Genomic DNA, 25,690 nt, shown 5'->3' on the forward strand with positions numbered 1-25,690 from the left:
TCTATCTATCTATCTATCTATCTATCTATCTATCTATCTATCTATCTATCTATCTATCTATCATTTCTCACGGCACACGTATATTGTCGGGTTTTTTCTTGGCCAGGGCATATTTTAAAGAGGAATTGCTCTCCTGGTACTGGTGTGCCATACTGCTGAATTTGGTATCGGTGTTCAAACCTTTTGTGTTTGTTTCAAACAAGTTGTCCACCCAAGGAAGCTAAAATGTGTTCTGTGTGTTCTCAGATGAACATATAAGACACTTTGACTCTTCAGTGCAGTGTGGAGCTTAACAAAGTTCTGTTTTGTGTCCCAGCTGATCAGGAGGAGGAGAAGAGTCTGACGGAGCAGCAGAGGAAATTTCAGCTACTTGGACTCAGCTCAGCCACTGCAGAGAAAACAATGAGCTCAACACAGAAGGTGACAGATACTAGTGTTAAGAAATACTCCATTAAAAGCTGAAGTACTGATACAGTATGTATATTTTATGCTAAACTAAGTGAACCTTGTGCAATATTAATGTAATGTAGAAATAATGTATACAATGTATACAATGCCTACATCTTAGACGGTGACGTTGCCTCTAAACATCAAAATGAGCAGGAAGATGTTAAAGTGGGATTCAGCAGGATTCAACCCTAAAATCAGCTGTAGTGGCTCAGTGTGGGGAAAAGGGTCACAGCTCACAATCATTTCTATTGAGAGCTCCAGTAGATTTTTTTTAATGTGCAGGCTGTGATCAGCTGACCTGCTGCTCTCTGTGAATTCAACCAGATGTCAGCAGATGTTTCACGAGTTGTCCTGGCTGATTTCCTTTCTCTACACTGACAGTACACTGTCTTTATATTAGACACTATACTGTTGATATGTGGGTGGAGCTCAGTGAATGAATGTCAGCATCATGAGCTTAAGTTTAAGTTAATCTCTGCTACACTTGATGTAATCTAACTCTGACATGAGCACCACAGTCACTGTGCACCAGTCACACACTGTTCTTTACTTAAATCCATCACATTACAGTAAACTTGCCTGCTTATCCTGCACTAACCTGCAGAGGATTTTACTGCAGTCTTTACATCACATTGTGAGACAAACTGCACACAAACAGTTTGTGTGTTTACTGATGTTTGTTGGGCTGATAGAATCGCTGCATTTGAAATTACCTGCCACATAAAAAATATTACTCCATTTATTCTCGCTCGTCTTCTGTATTGCTAACTAGATGTTGAAATACCGCGACCGCAACTTATCAGCACCTGCAGTCGTTCAGGTTCTGGTGGTGTTTGGTGCCACACTCCACCTTCAGGTTTAAAACTAGTGTTAATGGAGGGAGTTTGAAGCTTCAGTTTGTTCAATGACTGCATTTCACTCACTGACTCTGTATCTCTGTCACTGCAGGACCAACATGGACCGAGAAGTCAGCGCTCTCAGGAGGCCGACAAACCTCACAGAAGAAAGAGAGAGAAAAAAAACACCTGTGACGAGTGTGGGAAGGATTTTACCTGGAAGTTTAAACTAAAACAACATCAGCTCATCCACACTGGAGAGAGACCGTTCAGCTGTGACTTGTGTGGAAAGTCGTTTTCCTGGAAGAATTCCCTGAAAAGACACCAAGTCGTCCACAGTGGAGTTAAAGCTTACAGCTGTGATCAGTGTGGCAGAGCTTTTACTCGAAGTAGCCACTTACAGAGTCATCTAGTTACCCACTCTGGAGTTAAGGCATACAGCTGTGACATCTGTGGAAAAACCTTCAGCCAGCTAGGGTACCGAAATATACACCTACGCATTCACTCCGGAGAAGATGTGTACTGGTGTGATCAGTGTGGTAAATACTTTACAACAGACGCACAGTTACAACACCACATGTTTACCCACACTGAGGAGAGACCTTATCAATGTGACCTGTGTGAGAAGACTTTTAAAACTCCACAGTACCTGAGAGAACACCAACAGATCCACACCAGAAAGAGACTCTACAAGTGCAGTTACTGTGAGGTTTGTATTTTTATTTTATTCTTGTAAGTTCAGTCTGACTGTTTGGAACAAGTGTGCTCATTAAATCGTGTTAGCATGTTAGCACTTCTACTGCACCGAAGAGTAGCTCTGAGCCATTATTCAGGTTTTCATTTCATTTAAGTGTAAGTCAGATGTTACTGTAATATTAAATAAGTATTGCTGTAGTATTATGGTGGTAGTATTGTAGTTATTGTAGCCCAGTAAACTGAGTGTGTTAATTGAAACAGTAAAATGTAATTGGACGTCTGCAGAGATGCTCTTTATTTCAGGCGACTTCCAGGATAAAAGTGTTGAAGGACTGACTTACACTGTCTTTGTGTCTTTGTTTAGAAGCAGAGCGACACAGATGGATCCACTTCTCAACCCTGTCATCGCTGTGGTGGTGGGAAAGACTTTCGTTGTGACATCTGTGGAAAAACTTTCAGTCACCAAGCCAGCCTAAAAATACATCAACGTAAACACACTGGAGACAAACTGAAATACTGCAAAGAATGTGGGAGAAGCTTCCCCACATCAGCTGACTTAAAACGACATGAACTCTTTCACAGTGGGGTCAAGAAGCACCTCTGTGATCAGTGTGGGTCATCCTTCACCACTGCAAGTCAGCTTAAAAGACACAAACGAGTCCACACAGGAGCGAAACCATACAAGTGCAGACACTGTGACAAAAGCTTCTCACAGTCAGGTAGTCGTAACGAGCATGAACGTACACACATGGAAGGAAACTACAGCTGTGAGCAGTGTGACAAGAGCTTCAGTAATCTCAGTTCATACTCTGCACACAAACGATCCCACGTTACTAATAAACTGTTTCACTGTTACCACTGTGCCAAAACATTCACTTCATCATCTGCTCTGTGCAAACATCAGCGCGATCACGCAGGGCTGAAATCATTCCCATCACAGGATCAGAGTGAATCTGAAGAGAGAGAGACATCCTCTGGTTTCAGAGTCCAACTTAAAACCCTGGAGATCAGGCTCCACAGAGTTCAGGTCGGCTCTCCTTAAGTTTAAGTTAAAGTTCAAATGAGGCTATGAATCAAACTGTTCCTATAGTTCAATGTTAATCTTTATAAATTGTTCTTCTGTTTGTGTTCAGTCGTTACCTTTTTTTTTCAGTGGTTGGATTAAAAATCAGTTTTCTGTTGTTTAAGTTTTTATTGAATGTATTTTGTTAAATAAAGTTAAAATATTGTTAAATAAAGAATTGTTTGAACGACAAAGATTTTGAGCCATGATGTCATTTCCTGTATTTCAGAGTAAAGACTGAAGTGACAAATGGAAACATGTTTACAGTCATGGAATAAACACTGATGGGTCATCTGTAGGAAGTTCTATTGCTGACCTGACAGACTCGACCTTGTTTACAAAGAAAGAAAGGAACTGATGACATGTGTCAGCAGAGGCTTTCAGGGTTGTTTAGAGTAGAGCTGATAGTCTTAAAGAGAACACGGCGATTATGACAATTTAACACAATGATCTGAGAAAAATATCTGTTTCTCTCATTTTTACTGTATTCTGATCAAATTTCCAACATTCTTTTAACATTTCAAAAGAATTTGTCTTTCTTCCACTTTCACACTTGGCCCTAAAAACACCAACATCCGTGCATCACCCTTGTGTCAGTCTAATGAACCTAACATGTGAGTGATACATAACACACATTCACACTGGCTGCATATATCAGTCCGGGGGGGCAGAGCAGAACTCTGTATGAATCAGACGCGCTCACATATTCAGGCTTTCCAGAGGCGTTTACCATCAGAAGAAGCAGAACAATGAATCATCAGCACCCCGCAGAAGAACACAGCAAGCAACAACTCTAACAATAAAGACGTGCTGGAGCCAAAAGATGCAGATAGCGAGTTTTAAACGATAACGCACAGGATCAAAGGGGGAGAGGGTAAAAACCCACTGCCTCCTGAGATAAAGATCAGCAAGTCAAGCTGGCAGCAGACGACACAAAACGCTCTCTGGAGGAGGCGGCGACTGTGGAGCAGGCCGACGAAGAGGCGGATCGGCAGACAGGAAGCTCCCGGGGTCCCACAACAAGATGTTGCACGTCAGACTGGAGCAGGATATCCCCATGTTGGTGACACTGCCCATCGAGGTACAGCCCAACTTGGCAAACCAACCCTTCCCTTTCTTGGACACCACACTGGCTGATCTGGGCATCCAAGACTGAGTCTCACTCCGTGTGGGGACGTTTTTTTGTTTTTGTTTGTTTTTTAAGAAGCAATCATGTGTATATATTCAGCTCAGAGCTGAAGGAGAGGGTGGTTTGGGTTGACACCAAGAAGACCCATCCTAGAGGTACGGCGGTGGGATCCAACTGCAGGGATGTGGTCAGATGGCAGTCTGTGGAAATCAGGTGACAGTGAGAGCAACTTGATTTTCCTATTTTGTCCTTCAGATACGAGTGAAAGCCCAGATGCCAGGAGACAAGCAGCTCCAGGAGGTCCTGTACAGCACCGAGGTCCACACTGACCGCTCCTTCTGCTGCACTGGAATGGATATCCTGCCCTGGAAACAGACGTGTGCAGGTCTAGAAGCAGTTTAAATCCCATACTTTTTTGATCTGTGAGGCTCTTAATGTCACGTCTGCAGCCATGAAAGTCAGCTCAGGGTTTCTTGATTCTGATTTTTCTTTGCTGTGTCACATTTAGCTCATATCTGCATTGCCATGCCCTGAAAACAAGCTGCCGAGCTTTAGTCAGGCTCAGGGACAACGGGAGATCTGAGGAGCAACACGATGAGAACAACTAAAACTGAACAAACTTAACATCTGATTACCTTTTTTATTTGTAAGAAAAAGTTTAACATGAACGCGCCAACTGTCCACAGCAAAGCTTATTATGACAAGACTGCTTTTATTCAGTGATGTCAAAGTGTCATCACTTCATACCTCTGAACTGACATTAGATGTATTGCATACCTTGTTAGAATTACACTGTTGAAGCATTTGTAAAAAGCTTCTGTCCTTGTTAATTTATGTTTTAGGATAAGTTTTTGGGCTGTGTAAGGTCACAGGTTGCATTTCTGAGCAGAGTAGTAAAGGTAAAGTAAGTGTTTTCAAAACTAGCCACTCAGCATGTGTACAAACAGTGAGAAATCTCTGAAGAAAACCGTTTGAAGGAGCAAGAACACACGCGTTTCTCCACAGGTTAAAGCCCGCTTTAATAATCAATATGAATCAAAGACTTCTGTCAACACAAAATAAATGTAAGGAAACACATCCAGTTTCTATAACTGACGACAAGCTTGGACCACAGTGATCTAAACTCATCCTCTACATTGGAAATGTAAACAAATGTAAATGTGGTTTTTACTGTACCAGAGCAGGGCTGTGTGTGTAGAGCACAGCCAGGCAGCTGAACACTGTATTGTTCTCTTTTTGGTCCTCTTCGAGCGGGAGACGAGCCACCAAAGCTGGCAACACCGGTCAGTGAACACATTCAGTTTTCAGGCCCCTCTTCTGTGGAACCAGCTTCCAGTTTGGATTCAGAAGACAAGATTTCAAGATTAGGCTTAAAACTTTCCTCTTTGGTAAAGCATATATTTAGGGCTGGACCAGGTGACCCTGAATCCTCCCTTAGTTATGCTGCAATAGATGTAGCCTGCCGGGGATTCCCATGATGCATTGAGTTTTTCCTTTCCAGTCTCCTTTCTCACTCAGTATGAGTTAATAGACGTCTCTGCATTGAATCATATCTGTTATTAACCTCTGTCTCTCTTCCACAGCATGTCTTTATCCTGTCTTCCTTCTCTCACCCCAACCGGTCACAGAAGATGGCCCCGCCCCTCCCTGAGCCTGGTTCTGCTGGAGGTTTCTTCCTGTTAAAAGGGAGTTTTTCCTTCCCACTGTCGCCAAAGTGCTTGCTCATAGGGGGTCATATGATTGTTGGGTTTTTCTCTGTATCTATGAAGCGCCTTGAGGCGACTTTTGTTGTGATTTGGCGCTATATAAATAAAATTGAATTGAATTGAATTATCTGAGGAAGAAGCAGAGTTGGTTTGTTTCCAGCTGAAATCATCCAGGCTCAGGAATTTGAATTGATCCACATCATTTCTGCTTGAACTAGAGAACATGAGTGTCGACTTACATTTGGTCTGTGAGACACATGTCATAGTGACAGTATTTGGGTTAATATGGCATTACTCACCCTGGTCGCATTTCTTCAATATCAGGCACCAAGTTCAGGAACTCGTTCTTTGCAGCCCGCGCAAGGTAGGAGGTCTCCAGAGTGGGAACCATCGGGAAGTTTTCACAGTCTGAGCAGGAGGGACTGGAGGCACGTGAGCTGTTCTCAGGGGTCCTTTAACACAAATCACACCAAGTTAGAATCAAATAGATAACCTGTCAATAACCGTTTGCAGATCGAGGTCAATGTTCCTAAAAATATGTTTACTTCTGGCCCATGGAGCCACAGCGCGAGTCCGAGAGAGAGGGGCAGGTAGAGGAAGGGGTGAGGGTGGCACTGCTGAAGCTCGTCACGGATGGATCACGTCCGATCGGTGAGATGAGAGAAAGCTGAAGTGAAACAACAGCAGGATGAGGTAGACGTCAATATAGGAACTCCCTGATGTGACACAGAAAGGCTATTTTTTTATTTCTTTGTATTATTTCTCACCTTGCAGTCACTGATGCTGTTCACCAGCTGCTTGTATTCAGTATTGAAGGTGTGTGTCAGAAGGCGCAGGCACTACAACACAACAGGAACAAGACCGATCAGCTCCGAGCAGAGAAGGAAGAAGGCAGCAACAAGAACGCCCACTAAGCCCACGTTTTTCTCACCTTGGTGGCCAGCTCCTTCTCACGCTTTCAAAGGTGGTGCTGGAGATCTGCGAGGAGGCGGAGGTGGACGTGGACAGAGTGCCGGAGCTCACGCTGGGGGACAGAGACTCACTCAGGGACTTGGTGGTGGGAGCTGTTCCCACGGGAGCCGCCTCTCCCAGAAGGTGACGGGTCTTTTCCACCTGGACGAAAGATGGGGGCGAATGTGAGGTGGGGAGAAGAGGGGAGGTTAGTCATGTAAAGTCTGTACTCTAAGAAAAAACTTTTTAGAATAGCACTTTGGTCTTTGAGTTGAAAAGTCATTTTTCCCTCTACGATATTAAACAGATTTATTTCTTTATGAATCTTTTAAGGCCCCACCTCCTGCAGCTGCTCCATCTTCTCCAGCTTCCACTGGTGCTCTAGGATGAGGCTATCTCCTCTGGGCCTCCAGCCGGCCAGGTTCTCCTCTCCACGCACATAAGCCACTGATGTGTCCAGGACCTTCCTCCTCCTCCTCTGCATCCCTGCTCAGGACATGAGCCCTCATTAGGATGAAGCTCTCCACAGAATTATGATAAAACAGCTGCCGTTCTTTAAACATGTTTCATGGCCGCTCACCTGGGCTTCCAGTGTCAGACATCTTACACAAGCTCAGCTCGTAGATCCCAGTCACTCGGTTGCTATAATGAAGCAGAAGTTTTGAACAAGGAAACTTTGTAACAGGGCAGATATCTTTGATTGTGAAACAGAGATGGCCACAGTGCAGCAGCCCAGATTTACCAGTCAGGAGTTTTGGAGTATCCAGTCCCAAAGAGGTTCTTGAGAGAACGGGGTGGGGAAATCTTGGCGTCTCGGGAGTAAAAGACCGTGCAGATGTCTTTGGTGATAATGGCAGGCTGGATGCAATGGTCCAGCTGCAGAGAGGAGATAAAGGGTGTGTGTTAGACACGATGACATCAAGAGACTTAAAAACACGTACAAACAGGTACAACACGGCGGAGCAGCGGCTGACCTCCAGATACGCAGATAAGGTCATGTAGATCTTCTCTCCGTAGGGAGTGACGCGGTTGAGCAGGAGGGAACCTTTTAAGGGTGTTTTTATTTGTGCTCCCTGGCCTGGAAATAAACGGTTTCCGATCAGACCTGCTTCATCTTTGTGCCCTTGGTATCTGACTCGCTTGCTCCCCCATGCATTTTAAAAGAATCCTTCTCTTCAGCATGAAGTTCTGGCTCAGCTTTAGTGTCTGCATTACATGTACACAAAGACAGAAACATTCAATGATAAAAACACACAGTGGAATAAAATTGTAAGACGTCATCAGTTGATGCAGTTTAAGGACACTTGTTGTTCTGTGCAGTCTCACCTGGAGCTCACGCTTCTAGTTCATGCCATCATGACCAAAGATTCTTCAATTAATAGTTTAAAGATGTCCATGAATGCACTGCTAACTGCTCTTCACCCTGATAAAAATCAACATGCATTTAGAATAAGAAACACTTTTACAAAACCAAAAGCTTCACTGTACTTAGTGATTTATACGTCTACAAAACAGGTTCAGTTTGTAACTGAGAGAGCGGCTCAGTGGCGCTGAATTATATTTCCAATAGAAACACAATTTCATATGTTGTAGTAACAACACACTGCCACAAGATGTCAGCCTAGGCCTACTTTAACATGCTGTTCCAGTACAAAAGAAAAAGTGACAGAGCCTTGAAAGAGTGACAGAGACACTTTTTATGAACTCATCTGTAATGTGTCACCTTTTCTGTAGGATGAAGAAGTGCTTCCCTTCTTTTAAAGTAAATACAGGCTTACAAAGATCCTCTAAACATGTTTCTGAAATAATCCTAAACACAATCATTAAATCAAAAATGCAAGAAACTATTTATTTAATCACTCTTCTTAACTTAATTCCTTAACTTAGTAAAAAAAAAAAAAAAATAGACAAGAACTTTTCTTCTGTCTCACCTCTGTCAGTTTTCATGCTGTTGCAAGAACAGGTGGAGGTGCAGGTGGAACTTTGACTTCAGTGTGGTTTGTATGTGCAGGCAGGAGTCTGACATCTCAGGACAGCAGAGGGTTGTCGAGCACGGTGACTCCTGCTGCGACGCCCCCGTCTGACTGTCCTGAGCTCTTGGTCCTCAGCAGACGGCCCACACACTCATTCATCACCATGTCTTTACCCTGCCTGTAAGAAAACCAAGAAAAGGCTAACATTAGAAACAGCCACCAACCAATCCCTTTTACTCCACCACCCAAAAACCAGTGAGAAACACTAGTTAGTATTAACTTGGAATCAAAGTGCACTAATCCCCAGGCTCCCAGCATAACATACAGTCCAACACAAACTCCACAAACTGTCTTGCTTCAGCTGACTTTCCTTCACCTTCTCTCCAAACAATCTGTTGTGCTCTTTTCAGCACAAAGCCACACTCCTGCTCACTGATCCTCACCTCTTTTTAACCTAGTCTCAGCAACTTTGTCCCATAGCTTGCACATCCTTTCCACCTCCATCTTTCTTCCCAGCCAACTGATACATACCTTTTCTCCTTCCTTAAAAGCCAGCCTAAGAAATACGAGTTCATAAACGCCACAGAGAAATAAATCAGAGGAATAAAATGCAAATGATATTGCTTACACTGAACAGCAACACCCAGGTGAGGATTATCTAATGCCAAATTTTCCAAACAATGAACAAACCGTGCCCTTTTTCTCACCATGTCTAGAGTGTAGAGGTCAGCCAATGTCGCTCGGATCTGCTGCACAGCTTGAGGCTGGTCTGGGAAGAATCTGTCCAGGACTCCAGGTCTGGGGAGCACTTGCTGAACCTTCTTGGTACCAGCCAGGTGAGCGCTGATATCTGGACACAAAGCCATAGAAAAAAAAAAGAAAAAAAATGCATCTATTAATCACCTGGATCACCTGTTGAGAAAGAAAAAAGAAAACAAGCAGAAGAGAACAAGAGTAATAGAATAAACAACATCACAATGATATATGGGAATATGACAGTAAATACTAAATATTAAACATTATTGTGCAGCACATAAGATCAACAGAACACAGTGTGCTTTGAGGTAGGAGCCAAAAAGGGTGAAGTTTGTGTGTGTGAGCACCTGTGAGCATGGACGCGCTTGTTTTTTAAAAAGGTTCCTTCATGTAATGATCTGCTAGAGGGTGTGGGGGGGCCACAGCCCCGTCCTCCAGGGCATGAAGCAGGTATGGAGGAGATCAAAACTCCAGACATCCAGAGGCCCCCAGAACACAACAGACCAAGGAAGACCAACAGAGGGGCAGCCGCGCCACTGTCCCAGAAAGAGCTGAGGAGAGTCCCAGATGAGGGCTCACTCAGCAGCCGCGGAGCAGAAGCCAGGGGGAGTTGCAGTGACGCGCCCGTGAGCTCCGCCGGCAGCCAGCCGTGCCTGAGTGACCGAGCCCCAGGCCGAGAGGCCGGGGGCACCCCCACCTCCGAAGTGGCCCGAGCGAGCCCCAGGCTCCAGGCCCCGATAAGCGGCCGCCAAGGAGTGAACCGGTGTGTACCTGGACGCGCATCCCCGGACACAAAGAACCACCAACGCACCGATGTCTGAGGGAGTCCGCCACTGGCAGGGGAAGTGGTGGTAGGGGGAGATAGGCCTCCAAACCTTGGAGGGCCTGAGATGTCCCCAGAGAGGTGGCGCCTGATACCCAACCTGACATATAGACACAGACATACAGGCACACACAGACACAAACATCCATTCCCACCCTCATGCTCTCATATGTACTTACTCCACACTCAACCAACGTGGAGACAGACATAAAGAGACGCTGTACACACGATCACACTCCCCAAGCGTACTCTACAAACCGGGTCTAGGTACCCTTGCCCCTGGAGGGGGAACTGCACCCAGACCCAGGTGGTGTTACCCTTTTCCCTGCGGTGGGGAGAGGCAGACCACCCCAACTCCGCAGCAGCAGGGAGGCCCCACACTCCAGACCGCAGTCGGACGGCCAACTCCTCCTCCTAGCCCCCCCGCTCCAGCAGGCCGCAGAGAATGGGGGTGAGAGAAGACTCCAAACCTCCCTCAACCCGCTCATTGTAGTGTTGATGCATGTGTGTTCTAAGGTGCATTTAAAACCCAGGAGGGCATGGAGCTACCTGCCAGAGAGCAGCAGGTAAGCGCATAGTCCCTCCTGATAGCCCTCAATGTCTACGTGTATTTAAAATTGAGAGGTGGGCAACGACACCAGGGGTGGGGTGTACATGTATCGTGTATCCATGTATCCATGTATTGTGCCCACCCCCAAGATCCTATATGTATGTGTAATGAGAGTGTGAGTAATGTGAATGTCTAAGTTGTGGGATAAAATTGAGGCAGAGGCAGCCAGAAGGGGACAGAGGGGGGGTAGCCTCCTCTGCACCCTGGTGACACCCCCATACTCCGCGCCCCGCCAGGGAAAGGGGGCCCAGGCCCATCCAGACCGGGGCCCAGTGCAGCAGCGCCTCCTGGCCCCACAGAGCCCGGGACAGTCCACCCAACCCCACCACAGAGAAAACTGCACCCACCCCACCATCCACTCATCTTCCAGACTACATAAGACAATAGACGCCCAGGCTGAGATCTTCCTCCACCTCTCCTGTATCTCCCCCTCCTGCAGAGAGAGTTCCTGAAGAGCGGAAAGCTCCAGAGAGTTGCAGCATGGCCTGGAGGTGTCACTATCACAATCTGCGGGGAGTATGATCATTTGTTATGAAAAAAGAAGACCCAAATGCAGACTCACAGGCTGGCAAGGATAAACTAAAGGCAGCCTGTTTATTTTGGACGGAGAGAATGATATGAAATATCTGACAGGGAACTGAGAAACTCAGAAACCTATACTGGGGGATAACACTAGGAAACATGACCAGTGAAGCTGGGTGACGAAAGGAGAAGATTAAACAATAAACACACAGGACGGTCATTAGGGAAGAGGAGACGGCAGGGACAAATCAGGAGTAACGAGACAGTTACAGCAAAACTCAACATAACCAACAAAATAAAATAGGAAGCACGTGTTTTGATCGCTGGCTCCAGTCTGCATGCTGAAGCTTCCTTTGGTTACAAGATACAGAACCAACGTTAGTGTGAATGAGACTATGAGAATGTTATATAGCATTTGCTCCACTTTGAATTCAGTTTGAAGAAGTAAAGAGACAAACAAACTTAAAAGAGACCATAGGATTAAAAAAACACAGACACCGCAAAAGGACGAAACACGGGCAAGAAGCAAAGTAAACAGAAAAGGAAGCAAGGAAATAGAAAGATAAGATCCACATGAATAGAATAGACAAAATATGAGTGCTTCAAGCAAACTGTGCAGGAATAAAATATAAATAGCAAACAGCAGAAATAAATAACAAATGGGGGAAAATATGTAGGATGAACAGGAACAAAGACACTGGAGAACAAAGTGGTGAGGGTTACTCAGACCACCATTAACTGACTAAATACATGGGAACTGGCAAAGTGAGACGCGGTCACAGAGAGTGACAAGGTACAAGGCGCACAAAAAGAGGGACTGGCAAAATTAGACGTCTATCAGAAGTACAGAATACAGAGACAGACAGGCAGACAGTGAAACAAACATGGAGACAAAACCTGCTACACACAGAGACAACACTAACACGGCCTGAACATGAAAGGAAACAAATTTAGACCAGCAACTAAGAGGAAGCACTAATTTGGAAGGGAAATAATACCAGACATATGGTGCACTCTGAATATCACCAGTCTGTTGCAAAGCTAACAGAGAGACAGACAAGCATTCACACCTACAGCTAATTTAAAGATACCACTTCAGCGTCACAGCTGGGTCCTTCTCTGTGTTATAAACGACACAGAGAAGGCCCCAGCTGTGACGCCACAGTAGTTCATTTGTTGACTGATACATCGATGTAGTCTCTCAGGAACGAGGGCGAAATGCCAACGACCGCCTGTCTGTTTTCAGGGCTGTATTTGAAGCCATGCTCCAATCAGGCAAAGTTTTAAGTGTTGCACATTTCGATGGGTTTCTTTCAGCTGACATAGTTTCCATTTGGGTCATGTGGTGTTAGATACCCCAGCGTGTGGTCATAGGGTGAAGAGCCCGGACGATTAGTGGGATTTTAGGTGTGGTGTAAAAATGACGCTGCAACTTTAAAAACGTTGTTGCTTTAAGGATTAACGTACAACCATACTTGGGCTGAGTTTGACACTGGTTCTCTTCAGTAATTAAAATAGCTTTAACACATGATAAGATCAAATGTCAGCTACACTGTGACAGTCAAGGGGCCACACTCAGATATATTTATTCGCTTGTTCTCTTTGTGTGATAAGAGTTTCCATCTGAATTTAACCCCTGTGTGGGGCTGATCTTTCATTTCATTTTATTTCAAGCTCAGATTCTTTGCCTTTGGCACATTTTCTGTGACGAGACTTCAAACCATTCCCACCGTCCTTATTAATCAACATGGTGAAGTGATTCTTCGCAAGGTGATGGGATAGGAAGAGTTTCAGAAAATGAGGCCTTTTGTCTTTATTGGAGAGGTCAGTGCAGACAGGACGGATGGGGGGAAGGCGAGGGGGGAATGACACACAGGAAACGGTGTTGGTCAGACCCAAAGACAGGCGTGGGCAGTGAGGACTCTCACCTTCAGACTCACTGTCTAATCAGTCTGACAGTGAGTCTGAAGACAGAGCAACCCAACACACGTTACTATGTTCATCATCATCATCATTGTTTATTTATATAGCACTTTAAAAACACACAAGGCTGACCAAACTGCTGAACAATAGAAACATAATAGATACCATAAGAATAATAAATACGATACAATAATAAACATAGCGAAAAACAATAAAATACAAGTCAGTCAACCACTGAGTCAAAAGCCAGTGAATAAAAATGCTTTTTCAATCTGGATTTAAAAACCAGCACTGATGTCGATTGCCTAATGTGAAGAGGAAGATTATTCCAAAGCTTAGGAGCCACGATAGAGAACGCTCGGTCTCCTCTCAGTTTCAGCCGTGATTTGGGGACTGAGAGCAACAGCTGCTCAGCTGACCGGAGCGAACGAGTGGGGACATAGGGCTTCAGCAGGTGCCAGACCATTTAAAGATTTAAAAACCAATAAAAGAACTTGAAAATGAATCCTAAATTCAATTGGAAGCCAGTGCAGGGAGGCCAAGAGTGATGTTATCACTAAGCAGGACATTAAATCAAATTAATGAGACACCAAAACAAGAGCTGGAGCCCAAGACAGCCATGAAGTCACAGTGTACACAAATACACAAGAAACACAGAAACCAGCTGGGTGGATGTGGCTCGGGAACCTTCTGTTACCTTGAACGTCGGTGTTTTGAACGCTGGCTGCTCCAGTCTGCTTGTATTTGTCCAAGATTTCCCCTCATATCTTGGTTATGGTTATTTTTTCTTTTATTAAACTGATCACACTCCTGTTCATGAATAGAAAAAAACCCCATCAGTGTATTTTCACTTAAACAAGCAGCTGTTTTTTTTGCATTAAAGTTATATAAAAATGTAACAGTGCAAATTCCTCGCTGACAGTTTAACCAAAAGGCATTTCCAGTGGAAAGTAGCCAACATATCCTCAGCATAACCATGTATAATATCCACAAAACCTGAGAAGGTTGGAGAGAAGGTAGGCGAACTCTGCTGGGATCTGCGTTTAACAAAGTGTCTAAAGACGAAACAAAGAAATCTTTCTGTAAATGTTCAGATGCACAGACTGGACTGAAAAAGAGTGAAAAAGCAGCTAACGTCCAAAAATAAGAAAACTTTGAAAGAACTCCAAAAAAACCTGGAGAACTTTTGCTCAAAAAACAGTTTTGTTTTTTTTAAATTACAAGGCAATCTGACAAAATGTCATCAAATGAGACTCAAGACTTCTGCAGGTCTCTGCCATGACTCAATTTTTTTTTCTTAACGGCAGAAACAATTGTTCCTTTTTTACTTTGTTTCTATTTTCTCTTCTTGTTTTTATCTGTTGAACAACAAACAACATTCATGCTGATTCACATAATATCCTGTCTCTACTCTCTGGGATTTCCTCGTAGCTCTTTGATGCAAAGAACATCCATCAAACGCTCCAGCTTGTGCTCAACATCATCGTGAACGGTGAAGGTACTCTGACGAGAAAATACTCAGTCGACCTTTTGGTTGATTTGTTAAAGAACCCCAAAATAGCTGATTACCTAACAAGGTATGCAGATAATTCACAGCTCTTTTCCTGAATAGCTGCTTTAAAACTCTGCTGAAAGCCTTTGTCCATTTCCAGGTATCCCCACTTCTCGGCATGTGTGTCTCAAGTGTTAGGACTGCTGCATTGGAAAGACCCAGACCCTGCAGCCAAGGTGAGAGACGACAAATATGATAACCCACACCAGCTGTGCTTAACTCTGTAAGTTCCCAGTATTCCCTGAAACCATCACGTGTGACACAGTTTACATCAGACGTGATGCAGCTGACGTCAACACTGACCTTCTTGTGGTAACAGAGACTTAAAAAAATAATAATAAAGCAACAAAGTGGGTCGCTCTTTGACAGTAAATTCCAGTGCGGTCCGCTCCAATCTTCTCAGGCTGACTCTCTTCTAGGCTCTCCTGACTGTTCCCTTTACATGCTGATGATGTGTCTTGTAAATCTGGATCCCTTTCCAGCAGGACGCTCCTCTTTTTCAGACAGTACCTGAGCTGCTCTCTCTCCTGACAGTCAGCTGTCCACCTCTGCATGGCCAGTCGAGCCAGCGCCGAAATTTGAGGCAGAGCTCGGAGCAGAGCGGGCAGCCAGGCTGAGCACGGAGCAGAGGTTGAAGGTCGCAAACTGACATCCACGTCTTCCAGAGAGCCCAGACCTCCTGCTGCAAACAGACTGCACCAACCGTTGTCTCCCACCAAGCTGTTGTAGGACAGATCCAGTGCACGGAGTGAGGAGAGACAGCCCCGTCTGCACACGGCAGCTGCACAGAGGAAGAGGACCCATTGATAACTGATCACTTTATGCCTGTTCACTTTACTGTTTTGTTCACAATGTTTCTGATGGAGACAAAAATAACACCGAATAGTTTCATTGTTTTGTTTTATACGACAGCTACAGATGCTGGCAGCATGAAATAAATGAAAGAAATATCAATTTCCTTCAGGCTTTACTTGTCTTAATATACATTTATGCAGCCTAATGATCCACTACAGACCAAAAAAGAAAAAGTATAATGTCATTGTGTGTTAGTTACCCAGATGTTGCATGTCATCAGTGGTGAGCTCGCAGCTGCAAAGACAGAGCTCGCTGACGACTGATGGCTGCAGAGCATCCAGCAGGAGCGCCAAGTGACCGCCAACCACTTTACACCAGGAAATATCCACCGTGCGCAGATAGGACACCGCCAGGGCTGATGCATAAACACAAAGTTTTCACCATTTCAGGCTAGAGGGTGGAAGAGGTATTCAGGGAGAATGACTTGAAGGAAAACTTCTATAAATAAACAAGTGTGTGTGTGTGTGTGTGTGTGTGTGTGTGTGTGTGTGTTACCCAGAGCAGTGAAGGACTCGTTGCTCATGTAGCAGCTGTTGAATGGCAGCCTCCTCATTTGTGTCGCAGGGAGGGCGGAGACCAGCAGGTGGACCACACCTCCCACTTCCTTATTGGATGACACATCAAGCTCGGTCAGTGCAGTGAGAGAGGGCAGCACCTGGACTGAAAAACAACGAGTCACATGACTGCTGCAGCGAGCATGCGATTAGTGTCCGGCGTGTGAGATTGGTAGCAACTGACTCAGAGCCTCTAGATCATCTCGCGTGAGGCAACACAGGTGGAGGTCGAGTCTCTCCAGGTGTGTGACGTGAGCCAGGTGAAAGGTGAGGCGGCTCAGTCCACCAGCTAGAAGCAGCTTTACAGTATATTAATCAGAACAATGCTGCTCTCTAATGTATCTTGGTAAAGCGCAGAAAAATCTAATGTTTTATATGATACAGTGTGATTTCAGTAACATATCATAATGGAGGCTTCAGCAAGTACTTACGAAGGAAATCTTTCCTCTGCTCTTCAGTTAGTTCATCAAATACCTCCCAAAACATCTGTATGGTGGGGTGGCGGTCATGATATCTCCAACCATAACTTGTGTTCTGAAAACAGTGAAAATGACTGTTATAATCATAGAGTTTGTAAGGTCAGGCATACACTATGTTGCCAAAAGTATTCCCTAACCCATCCAAATCATTCAATTAATGTGTTCCAATCACTTCCATGGACACAGGTGTATTAAATCAAGCACCTAGGCATGCAGACTACTTCTACAAACATGTGTGAAAGGACGAGTCGCTCTCAGGAACTGAATGAATTCCAGCATGGTAATGTGATAGGATGCACCAGTGCAACAAGTCCAGTCATGAAATTTCCTCGCTATTAAATATTCCATAGTCAGCTGTTAGTGATATTATAACAAAGTGGAAGTAATTGGAAATGACAGCGAGTCAGCTGATGCTAAGGCTCATAGTGCACTTAAGTCACCAATATCTGCAGTCTGCTGTTGTTACAGATGTCCAAACTTCATTGGTTTCCATGGCTGAGCAGCTGCATCCCAGCCTTACACTGACAAACACAATGCAAAGCGTCAGATGGAGTGATTTAAGCATCTCAACACTGGACTCTAAAGCAGTGGAGATGTGTTTACTGGAGTGACGAATCACACTTCTCTGACTGGCAATCCAATAAATTTATCTCGCTGTCATGTGTTATTTTGCCGGGTTGTTTCCTCCCGTTGCCATGTAAACACAAAATAGTGTATATATATGAATATTTTCAAAAAATGCTCTGTGAGTTCCACATCATAACAGTTATTTACTGAGCAGCTCAGTTAGAACTTGCCACTCACACACTGAGCAGCACTCACTAACTTTCTATTTCTAAACACTAACTTTCTATTTCTAAACAATTTGTTCACTTTTTATCTCAGGCATGTCTGAAAAGACATCAAATAACTTTTTCCATCGCTTTGAAGATTTGATTCAGAGAAAGCGCACAGGTGGAGATGTAAGTAACTAAACATACTCATTCTTGACTTCTCTGCTGATCAAATGTAAATGTTTCTGAGAGATGTGTTATATTTTGCTGCTTTGCACAGTGTAATTTTTGTGTAAGTCACTGTAGACAGAGCAACTGTCAGCGCTTCACCACAGAGTCCAGGATCCTGGACTTTCACAAAGCTCAGAGCAGTAAGACAAATGTGTTCTTTCAACAGGCAGACACATTGCATATCGCACAGAGACCCAGAGATTATGCTGTGCAACTCCCACCTTTACCTGAGCAATGCGCAGGCTCTCCACAGAGAGTCCAGAGAAGCTGGAACTGTTTGGATGACCCCTTTTGGAATCAGGAGGACCCTGAAAGAAGTCTGAGTAGCCTCAGCTCTGCAGACACACACACACCAAGTGATCTGAGGGCCATTCCTTTCATTGTTAGTCCTGTTGAGATGACACCGCTCACTCCAGTTCCTCCACCTCCTCGAGCAGCTTGTCCATCGCAATTGCGGTTCAAAGGTGATGCTTTTCTTTAGTGGTTACACCTGCTGTTAATCAGTTAGTTTAGATTTTAAAATTTGACACTGTAGATTATCTATTTTAATGCTAAATTACACATTCTTGCTGTCCATTCATTTTATATGCTTTTTAAAGAAAAAAAAATCAGGAAGAAAAATGTTTATTGTTGTTTTTGTAAGATGTCAATTTGTAGTTATTTAGTTATTTTTTGTCTAAACAGACACGAAGTTCATTCGTGGAATAAGAGTCTTGACAGCAAAAGACAAATTTGGGCCTATTTTGACTCCAAAACCTCCAACAGTTCCCATACCGCAAAAACGAGGACCTCGGCCTGGGACGCTGCTGCCCCGTGCAAAAGTCGTCCCTATAGACAGTAAGTGGTTTTCCTCAGTAACTGTAGAAGATGCTGAATAATCAAACTTTAAATTAAGAGATTTTTTAAAAAGATTTTAATGAACAATTAATCACTGCATCATGCTTCGAATTAGAAGAAATGACAGTTTCTTTTTACTAACCTCGTTGATTATCAGACAAGAAAGCAGACAGTCAGTGCAGTCAGAATAATCCAAGAGAGAGCAGGGTCAAACTCCCGCCTGTAGCTACACCTGTAGAGAGCCTGTCCCACAGCTTTAGTCTGCTGTCTTCATTAGAACTTTAAAATGAATACTAGATCTACTTCTACTGAATGGAGAAAAGGTTCCTGAGAAGAGATTTAATTTTCAGTATCTAAGAAATTTGAGGCGTTTCTGAAGGTACTGTACCATGTTAGAGCATCTTAACATAGAGTCCTTGAATACTAGGCAGTTGTAGAGGATGAGTTACTCTACTTTAAATGACTCCCACCCCTTATTGGAGGATTTCAGCTTCTTCCTGTGGGACAGAGGTTTGCAGACCCTAAATGCAGGCGAAGCTTGAAGAAACAGCTTTGTCCAAGCTGCTATTTTGTTGTCGTTGTAACAAATGACACATGTTTTTTTTCTATATTTTTTAAAAACTGTATTTATTTATTTACTGTACTTATTTCTCTATTTATGACAGTGCTTTTATCTCCTTTTTGCTGTTTTATATGAATTTATCAGTATAGTGTTGTCTAGTTTTAGAAGCTGTGATTAGGACGTCTATTTAAATTTGTTGATTAAAGATCATAATTAGAGATCATAACCTGCCTTTGATTTAGACATGTCTGATATTTTTGTAAACACAAAATAGTGTATATATATGAATATTTTCAAAAAATGCTCTGTGAGTTCCACATCATAACAGTTATTTACTGAGCAGCTCAGTTAGAACTTGCCACTCACACACTGAGCAGCACTCACTAACTTTCTATTTCTAAACAATTTGTTCACTTTTTATCTCAGGCATGTCTGAAAAGACATCAGATAACTTTTTCCATCGCTTTGAAGATTTGATTCAGAGAAAGCGCACAGGTGGAGATGTAAGTAACTAAACATACTCATTCTTGACTTCTCTGCTGATCAAATGTAAATGTTTCTGAGAGATGTGTTATATTTTGCTGCTTTGCACAGTGTAATTTTTGTGTAAGTCACTGTAGACAGAGCAACTGTCAGCGCTTCACCACAGAGTCCAGGATCCTGGACTTTCACAAAGCTCAGAGCAGTAAGACAAATGTGTTCTTTCAACAGGCAGACACATTGCATATCGCACAGAGACCCAGAGATTATGCTGTGCAACTCCCACCTTTACCTGAGCAATGCGCAGGCTCTCCAGAGATAGTCCAGGGAAGCTGGAACTGTTTGGATGACCCCTTTTGGAATCAGGAGGACCCTGAAAGAAGTCTGAGTAGCCTCAGCTCTGCAGACACACACACACCAAGTGATCTGAGGGCCATTCCTTTCATTGTTAGTCCTGTTGAGATGACACCGCTCACTCCAGTTCCTCCACCTCCTCGAGCAGCTTGTCCATCGCAATTGCCTGTTTTCTCTGCTAAACATTCAGGAGCAGGTCGGTTCAAAGGTGATGCTTTTCTTTAGTGGTTACACCTGCTGTTAATCAGTTAGTTTAGATTTTAAAATTTGACACTGTAGATTATCTATTTTAATGCTAAATTACACATTCTTGCTGTCCATTCATTTTATATGCTTTTTTGAAGAAAAAAAAAATCAGGAAGAAAAATGTTTATTGTTGTTTTTGTAAGATGTCAATTTGTAGTTATTTAGTTATTTTTTTGTCTAAACAGACACGAAGGTCATTCGTGGAATAAGAGTCTTGACAGCAAAAGACAAATTTGGGCCTATTTTGGAAAAACTGCAGCATTTCCAGGATGGGATTGTAACCTCACCTGGACACACAGTACCAACCAAAACATTTACTGCAGTAAAGCCTTTGACTCCAAAACCTCCAACAGTTCCCATACCGCAAAAACGAGGACCTCGGCCTGGGACGCTGCTGCGCCGTGCAAAAGTCGTCCCTATAGACGGTAAGTGGTTTTCCTCAGTAACTGTAGAAGATGCTGAATAATCAAACTTTAAATTAAGAGATTTTTTAAAAAGATTTTAATGAACAATTAATCACTGCATCATGCTTCGAATTAGAAGAAATGAAAGTTTCTTTTTACTAACCTCGTTGATTATCAGACAAGAAAGCAGACAGTCAGTGCAGTCAGAATAATCCAAGAGAGAGCAGGGTCAAACTCCCGCCTGTAGCTACACCTGTAGAGAGCCTGTCCCACAGCTTTAGTCTGCTGTCTTCAGACGACTGGTAAGAAACGTAGTAAGGAGACATTAAATACTGCACAGAAACAGTGCTGCATAATGTGGCTGTGTTATTTGTGGTGTTCCTGAAGTCGTGTTCAATGTTGTGTTGTGTAAATACAGGATTAAGAAAAGACACGGCTTGCAAACTATTCAGTCTCTGGCAAAGCACCACTCGGACATCCTGAAGACTAAACTACATGAAGTGTGTCTGGTCCTCATTGAGGAGGTATTGCACACTTTATGTTTCTTATATGCGTTTCATGCAGCTAGTTTCCCTTCAAGTGCATACTACAGCCTCAACTGATGATTTTCACTCACATTTTAGGTGAAAAACCAACGCTCAGCAATAGCCTTTGAGGCCATACATGCCATCAATGAGCTCTACATTCAGCTCCAGAGAACAATGGACCCAGAAGTTGAAACAACAGGCCGAGCTCTATTGCTGAAGCTTGCAATGACCAACAACAACTTTCTACATCAGGAGGTCAATCTGGCGCTTGATGCCATGGTGGAAAATTGCAGCCATGGACGGATTCTGAGCGCTCTGTTTAACACAGGACTGACGTAAGAGGAGAGAAGAAGCTGTAGTGATTTTATTAGAAGACATGAAAGAGAGATCATGTTCACTGAGTTGTGTGTCTAATATTGTCCTTGCTCAGCCATCGCTGTGTTGCAGTGAGGAATAGCACGGCTCAACACCTGCACCAGCTGGCTGACAAACTTGGAGCAGCCGTCACCCTGAAAACAGGAACCTTCACTGAAAGATTTCTAATTGCTGCCTCTAGAATGGCAGGGGATGCTGCACCTGAAGCCAGGTGGGTACTTTTAAATGGGTTTGAAGTGCATCAATGTTTTATTTTCTGTGAGTTTACACAATTAATGAAAATTAATGACAACTGTAATCTTCCACAGGTACCATGGGCGAACAATCATTGAGAAACTGACCCTTCACAAGGACTTTATGAATTTGTGGGTGAAGATTGTCCCTGAAAAAGACAGGCGTCCTGTGGAGAAGAGCCTGAAAAAGACAGGCGTCCTGTGGAGAAGAGCCTGAAAAAGACAGGCGTCCTGTGGAGAAGAGCCTGAAAAAGACAGGCGTCCTGCGAAGAAGAAAGAGCTTAGGGAGTTCCTGTGTGTCCAGTTGACGGACAAGGGGACGCACAGGTGGAGATGTAAGTAACTAAACATACTCATTCTTGACTTCTCTGCTGATCAAATGTAAATGTTTCTGAGAGATGTGTTATATTTTGCTGCTTTGCACAGTGTAATTTTTGTGTAAGTCACTGTAGACAGAGCAACTGTCAGCGCTTCACCACAGAGTCCAGGATCCTGGACTTTCACAAAGCTCAGAGCAGTAAGACAAATGTGTTCTTTCAACAGGCAGACACATTGCATATCGCACAGAGACCCAGAGATTATGCTGTGCAACTCCCACCTTTACCTGAGCAATGCGCAGGCTCTCCAGAGATAGTCCAGGGAAGCTGGAACTGTTTGGATGACCCCTTTTGGAATCAGGAGGACCCTGAAAGAAGTCTGAGTAGCCTCAGCTCTGCAGACACACACACACCAAGTGATCTGAGGGCCATTCCTTTCATTGTTAGTCCTGTTGAGATGACACCGCTCACTCCAGTTCCTCCACCTCCTCGAGCAGCTTGTCCATCGCAATTGCCTGTTTTCTCTGCTAAACATTCAGGAGCAGGTCGGTTCAAAGGTGATGCTTTTCTTTAGTGGTTACACCTGCTGTTAATCAGTTTAGATTTTAAAATTTGACACTGTAGATTATCTATTTTAATGCTAAATTACACATTCTTGCTGTCCATTCATTTTATATGCTTTTTTGAAGAAAAAAAAAATCAGGAAGAAAAATGTTTATTGTTGTTTTTGTAAGATGTCAATTTGTAGTTATTTAGTTATTTTTTTGTCTAAACAGACACGAAGGTCATTCGTGGAATAAGAGTCTTGACAGCAAAAGACAAATTTGGGCCTATTTTGGAAAAACTGCAGCATTTCCAGGATGGGATTGTAACCTCACCTGGACACACAGTACCAACCAAAACATTTACTGCAGTAAAGCCTTTGACTCCAAAACCTCCAACAGTTCCCATACCGCAAAAACGAGGACCTCGGCCTGGGACGCTGCTGCGCCGTGCAAAAGTCGTCCCTATAGACGGTAAGTGGTTTTCCTCAGTAACTGTAGAAGATGCTGAATAATCAAACTTTAAATTAAGAGATTTTTTAAAAAGATTTTAATGAACAATTAATCACTGCATCATGCTTCGAATTAGAAGAAATGACAGTTTCTTTTTACTAACCTCGTTGATTATCAGACAAGAAAGCAGACAGTCAGTGCAGTCAGAATAATCCAAGAGAGAGCAGGGTCAAACTCCCGCCTGTAGCTACACCTGTAGAGAGCCTGTCCCACAGCTTTAGTCTGCTGTCTTCAGACGACTGGTAAGAAACGTAGTAAGGAGACATTAAATACTGCACAGAAACAGTGCTGCATAATGTGGCTGTGTTATTTGTGGTGTTCCTGAAGTCGTGTTCAATGTTGTGTTGTGTAAATACAGGATTAAGAAAAGACACGCCTTGCAAACTATTCAGTCTCTGGCAAAGCACCACTCGGACATCCTGAAGACTAAACTACATGAAGTGTGTCTGGTCCTCATTGAGGAGGTATTGCACACTTTATGTTTCTTATATGCGTTTCATGCAGCTAGTTTCCCTTCAAGTGCATACTACAGCCTCAACTGATGATTTTCACTCACATTTTAGGTGAAAAACCAACGCTCAGCAATAGCCTTTGAGGCCATACATGCCATCAATGAGCTCTACATTCAGCTCCAGAGAACAATGGACCCAGAAGTTGAAACAACAGGCCGAGCTCTATTGCTGAAGCTTGCAATGACCAACAACAACTTTCTACATCAGGAGGTCAATCTGGCGCTTGATGCCATGGTGGAAAATTGCAGCCATGGACGGATTCTGAGCGCTCTGTTTAACACAGGACTGACGTAAGAGGAGAGAAGAAGCTGTAGTGATTTTATTAGAAGACATGAAAGAGAGATCATGTTCACTGAGTTGTGTGTCTAATATTGTCCTTGCTCAGCCATCGCTGTGTTGCAGTGAGGAATAGCACGGCTCAACACCTGCACCAGCTGGCTGACAAACTTGGAGCAGCCGTCACCCTGAAAACAGGAACCTTCACTGAAAGATTTCTAATTGCTGCCTCTAGAATGGCAGGGGATGCTGCACCTGAAGCCAGGTGGGTACTTTTAAATGGGTTTGAAGTGCATTAATGTTTTATTTTCTGTGAGTTTACACAATTAATGAAAATTAATGACAACTGTAATCTTCCACAGGTACCATGGGCGAACAATCATTGAGAAACTGACCCTTCACAAGGACTTTATGAATTTGTGGGTGAAGATTGTCCCTGAAAAAGACAGGCGTCCTGTGGAGAAGAGCCTGAAAAAGACAGGCGTCCTGTGGAGCGCCTGAAATTCAAAAGACATCTGTCCAAAAGTAAGAAAACGTCACACTTCAAGACTGACTGATGGCTTGGACCACTGGAACTATCATCTTCATGTTTTTTCTCTTTCCTTTCTTTCCAGACTGCCGGGATTTCTTGGACGCGTGTTTAACCAAAGTCCCGGAGACGCGGCCGACGCTGGAGGAGCTACAGCATCACACTTGGCTGAGATAAGCCTATCACACACACACACAAACACACACAATTCAGACGTTATCATTTATGTGTGATGTATGAATTACCTTTCTTTTTTTCAGGAAATAATTTTTTTTAATTGGCCCACTTTAAATTTCAGTGTTTTGGAATTCCTGTAACCCCCCCCAGCCATCCCAGGAAAGGGGATCTCTCTTTGAATGGGCTTTCCCGAGGTTTCTTCCCGTCAGTCTGGCCCCCCCAGGGGAGTTTTTCCTCGTCTTCATAGAGAGCTTGGGCTGGCTCAGGAGCTCCATCAAAACTGTCTTTATTTAATTACTCTAATGTAATCATATACTTTAAAGTAATCAAATAAAAGACAGTAAAAATCTGAAGACTTGAAGTAAACTTCCATTAAAATAAAACTTGTTTAATTCATCTTTGCTGAGGATACTGTGTTATTACTATTTCAAGGATTATGTCAGAACACCGGATACTGGTACCCATCCCTACCCATCACTAGGGAACAGAACAAACCAGACATCAATTACAACAAAAATGACACTGACCCAGCCAGCATGACTCGTCTGCCTTAAGAAATGTTTAGCAATATTACAAATTGGGTGATATGCCTTAAAGTAGCTTCTCATGTGTTCAGCATTGACCTGTATGCATTTTCCCCTTCTCAACCTCATACCAGTGATACTGAGTGGGGTGAGGGAGGAGTAGCTGTCTCTCATTTTTATAGATCCCATACTGGCCCATCAGGCCATTGATGGCAGAACTAGCTTTTCTGTTCCACTACTGGCCATGACCATTGCCTTTGAACATTGACTTGGCGTGATTTTTTTCTTCCACATCCCAAATGGTCAGCACTCTGGGCGTGGCACACGAGTGGCTGATTTAAAATGAAGCAGGTCTCTCTCTGAGAGTCATTGTGAACATTCAGAATGCTAGATCACTTTC

The 25,690-nt window shown here is 43.6% G+C and overlaps 4 protein-coding genes and 1 long non-coding RNA gene across 9 annotated transcripts; 3 read left to right on the plus strand and 2 right to left on the minus strand.

Annotated features, from left to right (window-relative positions):
• Positions 1-286: 286 nt before the first annotated feature.
• On the plus strand, positions 287-3,287 carry LOC146566804 (uncharacterized). The gene is made up of 3 exons (XM_085286456.1): positions 287-420; positions 1,399-1,995; positions 2,347-3,287. Exons 1-3 carry the CDS (start codon positions 403-405, stop codon positions 3,022-3,024), a joined length of 1,293 nt encoding a protein of 430 aa, XP_085142582.1. The 5' UTR covers positions 287-402; the 3' UTR covers positions 3,025-3,287.
• Positions 3,288-7,579: 4,292 nt separating this feature from the next.
• On the minus strand, positions 7,580-9,879 carry LOC146566805 (uncharacterized). 2 transcript variants are annotated; one of them, XR_014893834.1, is made up of 4 exons: positions 9,512-9,879; positions 8,158-8,982; positions 7,806-8,037; positions 7,580-7,707 (listed from the first exon to the last, which is right to left on the minus strand). It is a non-coding gene; the product is annotated as an uncharacterized LOC146566805 (long non-coding RNA). The 2 variants fall into 2 exon arrangements; XR_014893833.1 differs by having other exon boundaries at positions 8,158-9,879.
• Positions 9,880-13,511: 3,632 nt separating this feature from the next.
• Positions 13,512-17,498, minus strand: LOC146566806 (leucine-rich repeat-containing protein 31-like). The gene is made up of 5 exons (XM_085286462.1): positions 17,319-17,498; positions 16,831-16,933; positions 16,341-16,505; positions 16,045-16,200; positions 13,512-15,771 (listed from the first exon to the last, which is right to left on the minus strand). The coding sequence occupies exons 2-5, from the start codon at positions 16,883-16,885 to the stop codon at positions 15,314-15,316; spliced, it is 834 nt and encodes a 277-aa protein (XP_085142588.1). The 5' UTR covers positions 16,886-16,933; positions 17,319-17,498; the 3' UTR covers positions 13,512-15,313.
• Positions 17,499-17,677: 179 nt separating this feature from the next.
• On the plus strand, positions 17,678-22,583 carry LOC146566807 (uncharacterized). 3 transcript variants are annotated; one of them, XM_085286362.1, is made up of 12 exons: positions 17,678-17,840; positions 18,049-18,346; positions 18,567-18,719; positions 19,708-19,784; positions 19,993-20,323; positions 20,547-20,786; positions 20,944-21,067; positions 21,184-21,289; positions 21,389-21,627; positions 21,723-21,878; positions 21,976-22,235; positions 22,444-22,583. In XM_085286362.1, the coding sequence occupies exons 1-11, from the start codon at positions 17,766-17,768 to the stop codon at positions 22,115-22,117; spliced, it is 1,941 nt and encodes a 646-aa protein (XP_085142488.1). In that variant the 5' UTR covers positions 17,678-17,765; the 3' UTR covers positions 22,118-22,235; positions 22,444-22,583. The 3 variants fall into 3 exon arrangements, with proteins under 3 accessions (XP_085142488.1, XP_085142490.1, XP_085142489.1); XM_085286364.1 differs by having other exon boundaries at positions 17,685-17,840; positions 18,648-18,719; XM_085286363.1 differs by having other exon boundaries at positions 17,689-17,840; positions 19,993-20,311.
• On the plus strand, positions 22,542-25,162 carry LOC146566808 (TOG array regulator of axonemal microtubules protein 1-like). 2 transcript variants are annotated; one of them, XM_085286398.1, is made up of 8 exons: positions 22,542-22,774; positions 22,994-23,233; positions 23,391-23,514; positions 23,631-23,736; positions 23,836-24,074; positions 24,170-24,325; positions 24,423-24,585; positions 24,675-25,162. In XM_085286398.1, the coding sequence occupies exons 1-7, from the start codon at positions 22,675-22,677 to the stop codon at positions 24,559-24,561; spliced, it is 1,104 nt and encodes a 367-aa protein (XP_085142524.1). In that variant the 5' UTR covers positions 22,542-22,674; the 3' UTR covers positions 24,562-24,585; positions 24,675-25,162. The 2 variants fall into 2 exon arrangements, with proteins under 2 accessions (XP_085142524.1, XP_085142525.1); XM_085286399.1 differs by having other exon boundaries at positions 22,542-22,762.
• Positions 25,163-25,690: the final 528 nt, after the last annotated feature.

The sequence above is a fragment of the Mchenga conophoros genome, linkage group LG9 (genome assembly GCF_057382185.1).
Source record: "Mchenga conophoros isolate Kocher_MC1m ecotype Shallow Benthic linkage group LG9, M_conophoros_male_GT1.1, whole genome shotgun sequence".
Classification (NCBI taxonomy): domain Eukaryota; kingdom Metazoa; phylum Chordata; class Actinopteri; order Cichliformes; family Cichlidae; genus Mchenga; species Mchenga conophoros.